A 14,999-nucleotide genomic window follows, 5' to 3' on the forward strand; every position below is an offset into this window, starting at 1 on the left:
AGAGAGAGAGAGAGAGAGAGAGAGAGAGAGAGAGAGAGAGAGAAGGTATGTACATACCATTGTATGTACGAGAAGGTCAGAGGTCAACCTTGTGAATTGATCCTTGTCTTCTACCTTGTTTGGAACAGGATCTCTCATTCACAGCTGTATATACCAGGTTGGATAGCTCATGAGCTTCTGGGGATTCTCTTTTCTCTAGCTCCCCTCTTGTTGAAGGAGTGCCAAGATTACAGAAACATACAACCACATCCAGCTTTATATGGGATCTAGGCCTCTTAAGTCCTCACAGTTACACAAGTGATTCACTCACTGAGCCATCTCCTCAGATCACTTAGGGAGAATATTAATCTCAGTGACTCCTAGACTAATTAATAGAAATATACTTACAAACAATTTATAAGTATTTTAAGATTAAACATCCAATGGAATCTGTCATGATTATTAAGAAAGAAGCTGAGTTACAGGGAACTTAAAACTTCAGAAATCTTTCTGGCTTTGTGAACCTTCAAAGCCACCTCTCATCTTTCATACTGAATCTTTCTCCTTTCCTATCATCCCCATAGCCCTTAACTCAATGGTTTCTCCAAACAGGCTAATGGAGAAAATTAGATTTAATTTCCTGTATAAAAGCTGTGAGTCAGTTTTCATTTCACCTGACACAAACGAAACGGCATCTCTGTGGCCTCTGAGAACCGCCGTGCCCCCATCTTCCTCCTGCTACCCTTTTCTGCTCTGGATTCCAGCTTTGAAGTCCTTTCCCTAGAATGCCCTGCTCCTGCACATGGTCACAGGTTTTCTCTTGGGCTTTCAAAATCAAACTTTATTTTCACATCAGTTTTAGGCTTATAGAACAAAGTAGCCAGGATGACATTCCTGTAGATGTCCTCTTCCACCTCCCCTCGTTCTCTGTATTACTAACATTTTGCACTAGCATAAACATATTTGTTATTTATGAGCGACTAGTGATGCATTATTAAGTGACTTCCATGCTTGCATTTGGATTCACTCTTCAATATATACAGTTTTGACAACTGTATGCATCACGGCAGTATCATACAGGACAACATCACTACCATAAATCCCTTTTGTTCCCTTAGGCAACCTTCTTTCTTTTTCTCCTGAATCCGTGGCAACCACTGACAATTTTTACTGTCTCTATATTCTGCCTTTTCAAGAATGTCTTGTAGCTGGCCTCATACATTTCAAGCTTTAGCAGACTGGCTTTGTCACTTAGCAATATGCACTTTTGTTCTTTGGTATCTTTTCCATTTTAAATAGCCAAATTTACTGTATAATATTCCATTGTACAAAAGTATCATCATCTATTCATTCGCCTATTGAAGAACATCTTGGTCGCCTTGTAATTCTGCAATTATGGGGGCTATAAACATTCATGTGCAGGATTTTGTATAGACATATATTTTCAACTTCTTTGGATAAATACTGAGAAGCACTGCTGATGCATATTACAATAAGATTATATTGAGTTGTACAGGAAATCACCAAGCTGTCTTTCAGAATGGTGGCATCATCCTGTGTCCTCGCCAACAATAAATGAGAGATCCTGCTGGTGCCACATCCTTCCCAGCATTTGCTATTGTCCTTATGGATATGGGACAACCTGATATGTACATAGCCATGCAGTATTGTCGTCTTAATTTGTAATTTCCCAGAGGCACATGTTCGGAGAATCCTTTTCATGTGCTTACTTACCATCTGCATACCTTTTTGATGTTGTATATGTATACAACATTTGCCCATTTTTAAATTAGGTTTATTTGTTTTCTTTCCTGTTTTGCTTTTAATGGTCTTTGTATTTTGGATTCAAGTCCTTTATCTGGTACATTATTTTGGTAAATAATTTTCTCCAGACTGTGGCTTATCAATTTTATACTTTTGTCCTTTGCAAAGTAGAAAAATGTCATTTTAATTAAATGTAATCTGTCAACTCTCTCTTACAAAATGTGGAGGTTTTTGTTTGTTTTTTGGTGTCATGCATATAAAAATCATCTACAAAGTCACCTCAATTCTTTCTAATGTTAGATTTAGAATCATATAGTTCTGAATTTTACATTTATATCTGTGATCAATTTTAGGTTATTTCTGTGAATTCTATTGGCAGTTTATTGAGCCTTCTCATTTACATTCCGATTGTGATGTAGCTCCCTTGGAGGGGACTGTCATGCTTGCTCTAGTTAGTGCACTGCCACCTCACCAATCAGTGAATGATCTAATGTTCTTCCATTTCCCTATCACTGTCATATCCTATTGCAGCTTGTTTATTTGTATGTTGACTTTTTCTTTAACTAGAACTTAAGTACCATGGGAGCCAGGACTCAATCCATCTTTGTCAACTGTTGTATCTAACAGACAAGGACTCAATATGATGTATTGGAAAATATTTATTGAATAAATAAGTGAATAAATACACTTTAACAATCTCAAAGTATTGCAGTTCTTCTCTATGAATATCTTTTTTTAAGTAACAAGAATACAAAATTTACAGGAAGGAAAAAGACAAGCAATGAATTAGAAACAAAGTTTGTACAAAATTCTACCTGTTTTCTTATTCTGCTTGTACCATATATTAAGCCCAGCTGAATGTACAATGTGGTGATAAAAAAAGAAAGTGACTCAGGAAAATTAAATGATTAGTCTGGAAGGTTTCAGTGTCTCTGGTCTGTTGCCAACATACTTTATTTTTGGAGAAGATCTATTTAATCATTTTGAACAGTCAATAGAAGACCCCGATAGATTGTTTCTTCTTTCTCAAAATGCAAATTAGCTTCACCTAATTTTAGTTTAGTTTTTATTAACTAAGTAATGGAAAGGAATTTATTTGTAATCTAAGTTAGATTAAATGATAAATTATCCTATCTGTTGCTGACAAAGAAAAAGAATTACATAGCCTAGTCTTTTTATAGCTTTAAGTGAATCTCGGAACAATCCAAAAATCCAGAAGGAGGTTTTATAATTGATTCCTTGACTACTGATGGGCCATTAAGGAAAGATTCTTGAGTTTAGAAACATCTATACAAATGTGCCCTGCCATGAGCAAGAGATGAGTGGCCTGGATTCAGCTATAATTATTATCATCATAATATTAATATCCTTAATGGAGAGGCTGGGGTGAAACTTACTTGTCAAGTACCACATTCAAGCTTCTGAATTTTATGTGTGGTACCTCAATGAATCAGTCAATCAATCGCAGTAACAAACCCAATAATACCAACTAAACTGTTATCTATATCTTTCTTACCTTTTTCTTAAAAATTACAGTACTACTTATTTTTGAAAGTGCACGGTCATTTCAGATTCTTGTATTTAGTCAGATAATCAGTCACTCTTCATGTATTGCTTACAGAGGGAAGGAAATAAACATATATCTCTTTCCATGGCTATTGATAAGGCACATGAAAATCAGTAATACCTGTTCAGTAAATTACTTATTGTAAGATTAAAACTGAACCAAGAGAGATGGCTCAATAGTTAGGGAGAACAAACATTTGTCTTACAGAGGACCCAGCTTCTGTACCCAGCACCTGTATCAAGAGTCTCCCCACTGTCTGAAGCTAAGTTCAGCTCCAGGAGGATCCAGGGCCATTGCTTCTGTGAACAATGCACTCATGTGCTCACACACACACACACACACACGCACACGCACATGCACACACACACACACACGCATATGCACACCCACATGATTCAAAATAATAAATATTTTAGTTTTATTTTTGAGGTTATAATTTAATTACATGCTCACTTAACTTTTTCCATGTCCAAACCCTCCCATATATCTCTGCCTTCTGCTTCAAATTCCTCGCCTCTTTTTTCGTTAATTGCTATTATGTGGAATGTGTATATATTGTGCTATAATGTGGAACATGTATGAATGCAATAGGTAATAATTAGAAATAAATATTTCAAAAAAGATGAAAACTTCACAAAGTACTGTGGTAGTTTTCAAAAAATACCTACATAGATAGATAGATAGATAGATAGATAGATAGATAGATAGATAGATAGATGATAGATAGATAGATAGACAGACAGACAGACAGACAAATGGATAGATGATAGATTTGAGTACTTTAAAAATAAGATGAAAATACCCAAAACAAAAACATAATTTAAAATATATGTAATTCTTTATATATAAAAACACTCTTTTCATGTTTAATAGTTTTTAAGTCATCATTACACTGACTTCTAAGACTGGCCAAAGGAGATAGAGGTTAGGTACATTTGCCAAAGTCATTCTATGGCCCCACACAGATTATAATCACTATCAAGAAAGAATTATATACCAAGAATATACATTTGATAGTCAAACGAACCACAATCTGTGTTTCGCCCAGTGTTGTACTGATTATGTAGCCTCCAGGTGAGTATTGCTTTGTGTTCATTCTACTGTTGCCAAAGGTGGTTCCCAGTAATGTTAGTTAGGTGGTCATCAAGATAGTATGCATCAGTGACAAGAGAGCAATGAGGCAACATGACTTTATAAAGAAGCTTACACTTGGATAGAGTTTTAAGGAGTGGGTAGAAGATGGAATTCAGGGCAAGAACAAAATGATATGGTACAAAATCTTGGAGCAAAATGATATGATGATAATTCATATTGCCCCAAGACTTACTGATTTACTTTCCAGAGGCCAGAAGAAACTCCCCATGATAGAAAACAAGCAGATGGCAATGTGTACACACAGGGAACATAAGCAAAACCATGGAGTAACTGGTCAGCACCTAATAACTATCAGGAAAGGCAGCAAGAGTCTGGGGCCTGCATATGTTTGTATCCACTTTATGCCCTTATATCACATTATTTATTCTGTTAGATACTAGATTTATTAACAAATGCCATACACTACAAACACTACAGAATTCTTTCTATAGTATTCAGCAGTGCCTCTTTCTTTCTTTCTTTTCTTTCTTTCTTTCTTTCTTTTTTTTTTTTAAGAAAAAGTTTACTCTACAAAAGTGTTACATTTTTTGAGTGCCTAAAATTCGGTGTCTTGTCATTAAAATAATAATGGTAATCTCTAAAATTTTACTTTATCAATTATATGGAAGTCTTTTTTTATTGTTGATTTTTATTTAATGTGCATCGGTGTTTTGCCTGCATGTATGTCTGTGTGAAGGTGTCAGATCTAAGAGTTATCGACATTGGAGTTACATGAGCTGCCATGTGGATGTTGGGAATTGAACCTTGGTCCTCTGGAAGAGCGGCCAGTGCTCTTAACCTCTGAGCAATCTCTCCAGCCTGAGGTCTTTTTTGTTTATAAAAAGAAATTGGTGTTATAAATACACCAATTTCTCTAGGAATATATGGGGATTTCTAAAGTCCATTTTAAATTTCATTATCAATACTCTATAGTGCATGTATATACTTTGTGGGAGGAAAAAAACATATGTCATGCAACTGTTACTATGTTTTCCCTCAGGCACATAAAAAAGACTTTAATGCAGGAGAAAATAATTGAGACAAAGAAAGCCTGAAAAATGAGACTACCCCAGGCACTGAGATTGAAAGCAGAAGTCCAGATAATGCCTGTCTGGTCACTGGAGGGATCCATTGCCCACTAGTGACTTTAAATCTAAGCTTACTCTGAAACATTTCCTTAAGGGCAAATGTTATTTTCTAATGGAGGTCTTATAACAAATTAGTTGCAACAATGGAACAGAGAGAAGAAAATGTCCTCTGTCTTTCAGCTCACTCTTTCAAATCATTTTAATTTTGTAGTTTGTCTCCCTATGTTAGTCTAATCTATTTGGAAAATGGAATGGATACCAAATGGACTTTCTGTCATTAAAACACAAAATGTAATCAAATATATTAAATTGTCTAACTTTACAGCAGAAGAAAGTTGACTATATAAATATCCAACTGGCAGATTAGACACGAAGTGGTAGCATTGATGGCTTTGGTTGTATCTTAACAACCAATAAAGTCTATGCCATTTGTATAGACTTGACTCAGGAATTTTACAATTCCAAGCTGTCATTTGGACCATAATCTAAATATATTTAAAAGGCAAAAATGAAGTCCTCCATGGATGCTTTTGACTTTCATAACAGAAAGTGCAGCACTAAATCTCTTGATTGATAAATGAAGCAAATACTCAGGGATCCAAATTTTCTTTCCAGATATGAGTTTGAGCATTCTGTTACTTTACATTTTGGACATCCTGTACTGACTATAAAGCCAAACTGTCAAAGAATACACACAGGGGCCCCTAGGTAGTAGCTCTTCACATCACGTTCAAGTTTCTCTCCAGCCTTTTTATGCTTTTTTCCCTACGTTTTAACATCTGCCTTTCTGATTTAAAGATATCATAATTGTCCCATTTCACACAAAGTCACATGGTCAAAATGCTTATTCATTCATTCGTCCTTGATGCACACCATAGTAATGCAAGCCTTAGCTAATACTCTCCTCTAGGAGCTGCCTCGGGTCCTCAGAACTACAAGTACGTTGAGCCGCACGTCTATATCCACTCTATAGTTTAGCGTTAGAAAAGTCCATGAATTTGGAATTTGTTGTTTTTATTTTTTATATTTTACTGAGTTGAAAAGAAATTACTTAACTAATATATTTACACCTTAAGACAAATCTTGGGTTTTATTTAGGTTTGCAAAAGAGAAAAACAGCAGAATTCAGTTTTATGTGAATTTCATTGGGCTTAACAATATTAAGGTTTTTCATTGTGTTTGTAATCCAGTTAGTTTCTATCTCATTTCAAAAATATCAACGAGAAAAATTTCATATAATTTTAAAAAATTATATGGGGCACTAGCTCAATGGCAGAGTACTTCTTGGCTTGTTCTATGTTTACAAACATAGTTTTATACTAATACAAAGTCCTATTATATTGATTAATGTGTTTCCTTTGAAATCTTATACTATTTATGTATGTATAGATCTTAAAATCATAATATTTACTAATTTTCTATTTTAACATAGTGCAGCAATGTAGACTAGTTTGGCGTTTAGTACTGGTATGGTGCTATGCAATAGAAGATTTGAAGTACTATGTAGTCGATATATCATATATCGCTACTGATATAGTCCTTCCTTATGAGACTAAAAGAAAATAAAGTCATGTTACAAATAAATATCAGACCAGCCACTTGACTTTCTAGAAGACTGTCTTCTGGGAAGAGTGAAGAAAGCCTCTAAAGTTCACTGTAATCCTGAACCAGAGTAGTAGATGCAAATGTTAGTAGAGAATCTATAATATGTCACATGGCAGAATACATTTATTTAAGTGTAAACATAAAATACATATCATATACAAATTAACTGTCTACTGTGGCTTTCCTGAAGACAAATGTCTTTTAAATTTTCTATTATATAGGTGCATGATTGACATACTGGGGCCGTGTTCTTAAAGAAAAATTGAGTCTCTGTTTTAGAGGGCATCAATTGCTAATAAATCCTTAACTAAGGGTATATCTTTGTGCTCACCTCTCTCTTACACGTTGGAATATTATCTGGGTTAAACTTCTGCAGGTCTGCAATGTTGTTACTATGCTGTGTGAAAGCCCGCACATCTAAGAGTGTATGAGTACCATAAATTAGACTTGATGTTTTTAGTTTTGTTTTAGAAGAACAACAAAGTTGGGTGGTTAGGGAACGGGCTGGATATGGGGAGAATTTAAGGGAAGAGTATGATAAACTACATTATGTAAAATTCTCAAAGAATGAAAGAATTGCAAAATAGATTTATGGCAAATTAAATAATCTATATTTTATGATAATGTTTTTGAGAGCACAAAATAAATTACCTAACTTGATCCTACCCCTTTAAATACAGTACAGATCCTAACACCTTCTTAAGAAATACTATCATGAGAAATTTTGATTTCTGTGAAATAAAATGGGGAAATAAAAGCAAAACTGTGAATCCTCAGATTTAAACCTCTTATTTGGTTGAGATTTGATGCAAGGCACACACTATTTGCATCGTTCATATTGAGCTTAATGATGTTGTTAGAGCTGTGTTTGTTTAAATTTCATAAGCAGGAATTATTAAATAGTGAGAAATAAATACCCATTGACCAAATATGGAACTGTAATCACCAAGCAAATGCTACATTTCCGGTTCCATGTGTTATGCAACTTTACATATTTCTTATTTTGAATGTGATAATTGATTTCTGCTCTGTCCCAAGGCTAGAGAACAGTGACTGAATTTACCTACCTGCCTGAGCCAATAGCAACACAAGTCACAAAACCAGACGGAAGTGATAAAACAAGAGTCTTCAAGGCACTGAACATCCAGCAACAGAATGAAGTGACGTCACAGACATACGGGCTAGTAAAGCTAGGTGCACATTTGCATCAGGTTAATATTATCAGAAAATTTGTAGGCCACAAATCAGGAAAGAAAGAGCCCCAAAATGGACTTCGATAAAGTAAAACATGAAGGAGTGGAATTGAGAACATAAGGTTAACAAGACTTCTAGAATCCATAGATTAGAGTTCCATGGAGAAGAGCACTAAAAAGAGAGAGAATACAATTGTAAAATAATTTTATATTGATCAGATTAGCATCACACACATGTATGAAGCACATAAGGCAAGAACCACTTTGGATTAAAGGAAAGTTCATTCACATAAAGTATGGAACAGTTTCATCCTAATTGTGAAATCTCAAAATATATGGGGTAATGCATAGAGTATTTGAAAGGATTTTTGTCTCAATAGTAGTGGGAAATAATTATCATTACAATAAATGCTGCTATGCTTAGAAGTAACAAACAAATTTTAAAATGAAGACCAAAAGGATCAAACTATCTCAAAGTACATTACCTGAATCCCAAGACAAGGCTCAAGAATATTTGGAGGAAATTTTTAAAATGAGCAGCACTTAGCTTGGTCTTCATGAAGATTCCCTAACAATCAGAGCCTGGGCTGTCTCTGACTCTGTTGCCTGGCATTGGATCCCCTTCCCCTAGCTGGACTGCCTGGTCAGGTCTCAGAGGGAAAGAGTGCATTTAGTCCTGCTGTGACTTGATATCCCCAAATGGGGTGGTGCCCAAGGGGTTTTCCCATTCTCTGAGGAGAAGGAGAGGAGGTAATGGGATGTAAGGTTGGGACTGGGGTGGGGGGCTTCGATCCGATGCAAAGTGAATACATAAATAAATAAATAAATAAATAAATAAATAAGTAGCACTTAAGTAGGAAATTAACAGCCCAGAATCCTGATAACAAACAGACAAAGGAAGCACAGAAGTACAATCCAGAATTAAGAAGAAAAAGGTCTTTTAAACACAAAACAGGACTGAGCTACTCATCCGCATTGCAGAGAAGGCATTGACACTCACTTCCAATGCATTTCATATGTTCAAGGTGTTAATCAACATGAACGATATAGGAGAGACATAGATAAAAATTCTAAACATAAAAACCACAGTGACTACGGTGAGAAATAAACTTGACAGGATGAGTGGTGATTTTTATATAGAAAACTATTAGAAAAGCTGTAGCTAGCTGTAAGACAGAGCAATCAGAACCCTGCAGAGTCAAAGTCTAATGGTGCCAGACCTCATACCCAGAAGAGAAGCTCTTGTCATCTCAGTGTGATACTGAACAATATTTTTAGTATGTTCTTTTTTTAGTCTAATACTTTTTAGAGACTTTCATGCAGTATATTTCAATCACACTCACTCACCTCCCACATTTTCCATAACTCCTCCCTCTGGCGTTTACATTCTTCCTGCTCCTTCTCCATCCTGTTCCCTGAGCCTTCGATGTAGGAATGACTGTGTAGATGTACCAGTTAGGGACCACTTTCAAGGGAGCTGATATGCATGTGTGTAGGTGGGTTAGATCCCCTAATAGCAAGGGGACTTGGGCAGGAAAGGTGTAATTTTAACAATTTTAAAAATCAATTATGGTAAGCTACAAGAAACATGGTTTAAATGTTAAGATACAAACGGGCTTGTTCTTTGTTTATTTGTTTAAGTGCACTGATATTGTGAGTATTGTCCTGGTCAATCTTCATAATCAGTGGAACTAGATCAAGTAAGTTACAGTTGTATTGGATGTGTCTGTGAGTACCTCAGGGAGGTTTAACTGAGGAAGGCACACACATTCTGAATGTGGGGGGCAGTAGGGACCATCCCTTGAGCAGGGCATCCAGATTAAACAAAAACTGAAAACAAGAAAAAGTAAAATGAGCTCTTTCATTTTTCTTTGCTTCCTGAGTGTGGATGACCGACAGCCTCGAGTGCTGTGGCTTAGCCAAAGGTGAAACGCATCTCAGCACCGTGATGGGCAGTAGCACCCTTGCTCTTAATCTCCTCACTTAAAATGCTTGCTAATTTTGTCACAGCAAATATGATATGCCATATAAGTACTAATTAAAATAACCTGACTGGTTATGTTACTGTTAGACATGGTAAGTTGAGTGGGTTCAGAGTCCCCAGCACCCAGGTACCCATCTGAGATGGTAGGCAACTCGCTGCCAGAGTCTTGGTCTGGAATATGTGCCACACTTCTCACATAAGGAAAAGTGGTAGCCCCAGAAAAGTTCGTCATGCTAATGAGGTATCTAAAGGCCCCGAGGGTTTAGCCAATAAGCATCCCTTCCCAGACATTGCTCCCTGCAAAAGGTGTTCAATCTTTGGTCCACCCTGAGGAGTTGGTATTCATTCACTTTCTAAGATGAACAGCCAATAAATGGTATGGATAATCATGAACTGTCTCTTTAATCGAGAGCCGCCATGGGAAGCATGGAGAAGGCCTTTGCCTACAGAGCCACAGCCTAAGTTTCCCACAGAAGGCCTCTCTGCGCTCCTAGACAAACAAACATCACCAAGCTAAGGACAATCAACCCACAGGCCCCCAACTCTGCTCCCAACTCAGCGGTGCCTGGATGTCCAGGAGTTTGGGAACCATCAGTCTCAATCTCTTCCTGGGCCATGGACCCCTGATCCTTTATTCCCGACTCCTCTGTGCAACATGCCAGAGGCCACTGGATTCCTGGGAGCCAGCTTCCACAGTCTAGGCTGCATTTCCCCACCTCCCAAGTGGGTGTCTCAGGGCGCTTCCCTAAATCCTAGCTCTGGACCGCTGTGGAGGTACAGGGAGATACAGTTGTGCACTCCCTGTGTTTTGCCTCCTCAGCAGCGCTTCCATAACCCAAAGTGGGGGAGGCAGGGAGCAACGCGGACCTACAGTAGATTTCAGAGTAATATACAACGTGAGGCTATTTTATAATAAGATTGTTGCTATTATTAACAGAAACAGCTAATGATCAATGTTTGGGGTTTTTAAAAAACTTTGTATTGATTCTTTATGAGTTTCATATCATGCACCCCAGGCCCACTCATCTCCATGTCCCCTCATATCTTCGCTTTGTCCTTGCAACCTCCCCCACCCCAAAATAGAATGCACACAAACAAATAATCAACAACAACAACAACAACAAAAAAGCATAGAGATCTCATCGTGGAAGCTGTAGTGTGTCACAGTGTCCTACAGTATATCTCTCTGTCCATATATCTTCACTTTCAAATTTTCATTGCAATGAGTCATTGGTGTGGTTCCTGGCTTATCTAACACCATCGATACTGGATGCTCATCGAGACTTCCAGATATCCTGCTGTCGACCTATGTCATGGAGATCCTGCAGCTTTGGAACAGCAGGGCTAGCCCTTTCACATGTGCCAACCATCCAAGAAGGATATAGATTTTTGGGTGAGCCATCTCAGAGCCCCTCAACTGGTAAGGGCAGGGATAACTCTCCCGAGCTGGTGACCCTGTGGGCGGCTTTCACAACTGCTAGAGATGAGAAGGGGCAGGATGGGAGTAGGCATCACCTCTAAACGTGTGCCACCCAATAGCAAATGAGTGGCTGAGCCAGCTCTCCCACACTCATGTCTTTCAGGGCAGGCTCACACATATCCCTGCTGCCGGGGTCAGCTCCACTGTGCTGCCTCATTGAGGTGCAGGGACCCCTCCTCAATTACTGTCAGCAATGAGAAATCGGGCCAGTTCTCAGAGTACCACACGGAGTGAAGGGTGGGGCTAGTTCTGTGCAGCCCCTGGACATTCAGGTGCTGTCCTGACCAAGGGCATTCTGATGTTCTCTAGAGCCATGGACATAACCACTGATCCCTGCCACTGCACAGCCGTAAACTCAGATATGACCCTCAAGTAGCAGCTCTGCCTGGGACCTCACCATGGTCCCAGGTAGCAGGGCTGGCCACTCACAACAGGCTACTCCTCTCCACCCTTGAGTCTCCAGTTTCATCTTTCTTCATGATGCCGCTCCACTTAGATTCTTTCCCATAGGACCACCACATACACGCACATTGTGATGGCTCCAGCTGAAGGCTGACCATGTGGCTGCCAGGCCCCTGGATGACATCCTCCATCCACGTGGGCATGGCACATCTGCAAGCAGGTGTCTAAGGCCTGCCTGTGCTGTGCAGTGGAGGGCAGCTCTGTGGGTGGTATGGCAGTCCATGGGTCTCTGTCTGTGTCCCTCCATCTGCACCATGCTGCCAGAATTTGATTTGATAGGATTTTTAAGAGTCCTAAGCATAAGCCAGCTTTGACCATCAAGCCAGGCATCAAGCTAGGATGAACAAAAGGCCTGCCATCTGCTCTGCCCCTGACTGATGTAAGAACACCACCACCAACAAAGTGACTCTTTGCCCATTGCCAGGGGGTGTTATTTGATAATTTTTAAGAAGAAGTAATCTTGAGTTTTGCTCTGCATAAAAACAGAGCTTCGAAATCATATAAAAGACACAAATCAACAATTGTATTGAAAATGCAAATATACTTTCTAAATAACTTATAGAACTTATTAATCTGAAATGCAATAAGAACATAGACCTGAACACCATTAACCCCTTGACTTAAGTGATAGTTATAGAATGTTCCACCCACTAAGAGCTCAATTCATATTCATTTCAAACATATCTGAAACATTTGTCAAGATATACCATACTCTGGGCCATGAAATAAGTCTTAAAATACTTTATATGTTTCAAATCACACAATTATATACATGGGCAAAATAAAATTAAGAATTCAATATCCCACCAAATATTTACCAGTCAATTAACCCATGCATTAAATGTGAAACTTAAATATTAACAATGTGAATTGAAAGCTGGAGGTTGGTGCCCTGGGTAAAGCAATTGCTGTTTGTGTATGAGGACCCATGTTTGGATACTCACCACCAAAGTAAAGTCCAGACATTATAGCAGGTGCCTTTAATCCCAACATTTGGGAGGCAAGTTGCTCTCCCTCAGGTCTTTCTGGTCAGTCAGTCTGACCTGATTAATAAGGTCCGGGTCCAGTGAGAAACCTTATCTGAAGAAATAAAGTGGAGAACGGCAAAGCAACATATATAAAACTGACCTTTTATCTTCTACATGTGAAAGCACAACGGAGTGCCCCCATAAACAGACATGTAGAAAAAGATGTATGATGAACTCACTCCAAAATGTTTTTTTAAAAAAATTAAGAATTAAACTATCATATCTCAATATATCCTTTAGCCGATCGTCACATAAGATCCACACCCACATGGAGAGACATCTTGCAGTATACTCTGTTTGATAGATTATGTGTGGTATCCTAATGGATTTCCTAAATAGGTAGAGCAAGTCTTTACCTTGGAGTGACAGATTAGTTTAGAAAAGACAAAAAGGATCACAGCAGGCTCAGATGAAAATTGATAGGACCCACTCCCTCAGTCTGATGGAGACTCGGTGTGAGCTATATAGATGAGGACAGCTGGTAGACCTGTGTAGATAAACAGAGACGCCTCCAAGCAAAAGCACACCAGTATAAGCCTGTGGTAATTATTTATAATTATCAGCAGTTCTAAGACTCACCAGTCTTAGTAAATTGATATAGTACTCTATTTCCCTGATGTAGTTTGTCTTACTTGAATCCAGTAATTTGTTATATTATTGCCATTATTATATATGTGAACATTTTTTTCTTGAAACTGTAACAACTTGAGTTTCTTATGACTTAATGGTAATATCAACATTGGCAACAAGAACAAATAGCAAATACAGGGGTTTAAGTGTATGCCTGCTATGTATCACAGTCATGCAATACCTGATAGAGCTGCACTCCTTTAAAGGTCTTAGATATTTCTAAATATTTCCATTTGAAATCTCAGAGTTGCCATAGAAACCCAAGTTTGGTGTTATCATCATCCACACTTAAAAATGTAGATGTCATGAAAGATGCATTAAGTTGTAGAGCAGAGTAGATAACACACTATTAAACACTTTTTGAATTATCTAGAAAAAAAGAAAGAAAGAAAGAAGGAAAGAAGAAAGAGAGGAAAAGGAAGGAAGGGAGGAAGGAAGGAAGGAGGGAAGGAAGAAGGAAAGAAAGAGGAAAAAACCTTCTTACTGTCTCTTGAGCCAAAGTAGAAAGACAACATTCCAAGTTAGCAGTTTCTGCTGAGACTGGCAGGATTTTTACTGCTCTATTACTTTCTATTTAATGAGCAAATTGCCTTAAGTATACATATAACACTGTGGGACCAAGGATAAAGATTGTAGCCAGTTTCTTTATCAACTGCAATAATTCTTACTCTTCCTACTTGTACAATGGCACTTTGGATTTAATATTTTTTAAAAAAGATGCCACTTAAGAAATTAACAGTATAAACTTTTTGAAATTACCATTGCATACAAGGAACAATAAAATCAGTAATTTAAGTAAAGCAAATTGAAGCATCCATTAAAATACTGTCATGAAGACATTGATTAATCAGGCTCATCCTATTTATTCAAGAGCTTTTCAGTAGGGAGGCTTCAAGACAACATTTAGAGGTAGCACCATCCACCCTTAAGACAGCATTACAACATTTTTCTAGGGGAGGAAAAACCTAGTGATAAATGCCACCCTTAAAAAGGACTGCACCATTGGGGAAACACAAAACAAAGATTCTATTTTGAGTCTCTCTTTCTCTCTCTCTCTCTCTCTCTCTCTCTCTCTCTCTCTCTCT

At 37.8% G+C, this 14,999-nt stretch overlaps 1 protein-coding gene and 1 non-coding gene across 6 annotated transcripts in view; one reads left to right on the top strand and one right to left on the bottom strand.

Moving 5' to 3' along the window:
- Spag16 (sperm associated antigen 16) overlaps positions 1 to 14,999 on the top strand; it is an 871,212-nt gene that overhangs the window by 745,168 nt on the left and 111,045 nt on the right. Inside the window, exon 17 of one of the 5 annotated variants that reach the window (XM_031367843.1) lies at positions 8,176 to 8,680. The exons of the other annotated variants lie outside the window; for them this stretch is intronic. Within the exon in view, the coding sequence (XP_031223703.1) occupies positions 8,176 to 8,180 (5 nt within the window). The 3' untranslated portion in view covers positions 8,181 to 8,680. Of the gene's footprint in view, positions 1 to 8,175; positions 8,681 to 14,999 lie in introns of those variants that run through there. 5 annotated transcript variants of the gene reach the window in all.
- On the bottom strand, positions 12,541 to 12,685 carry LOC116089604. Its single transcript, XR_004118388.1, has one exon. It is a non-coding gene; the product is annotated as a small nucleolar RNA SNORA48 (small nucleolar RNA).

Source organism: Mastomys coucha, unplaced genomic scaffold (genome assembly GCF_008632895.1).
Source record: "Mastomys coucha isolate ucsf_1 unplaced genomic scaffold, UCSF_Mcou_1 pScaffold14, whole genome shotgun sequence".
In the NCBI taxonomy this organism is placed as follows: domain Eukaryota; kingdom Metazoa; phylum Chordata; class Mammalia; order Rodentia; family Muridae; genus Mastomys; species Mastomys coucha.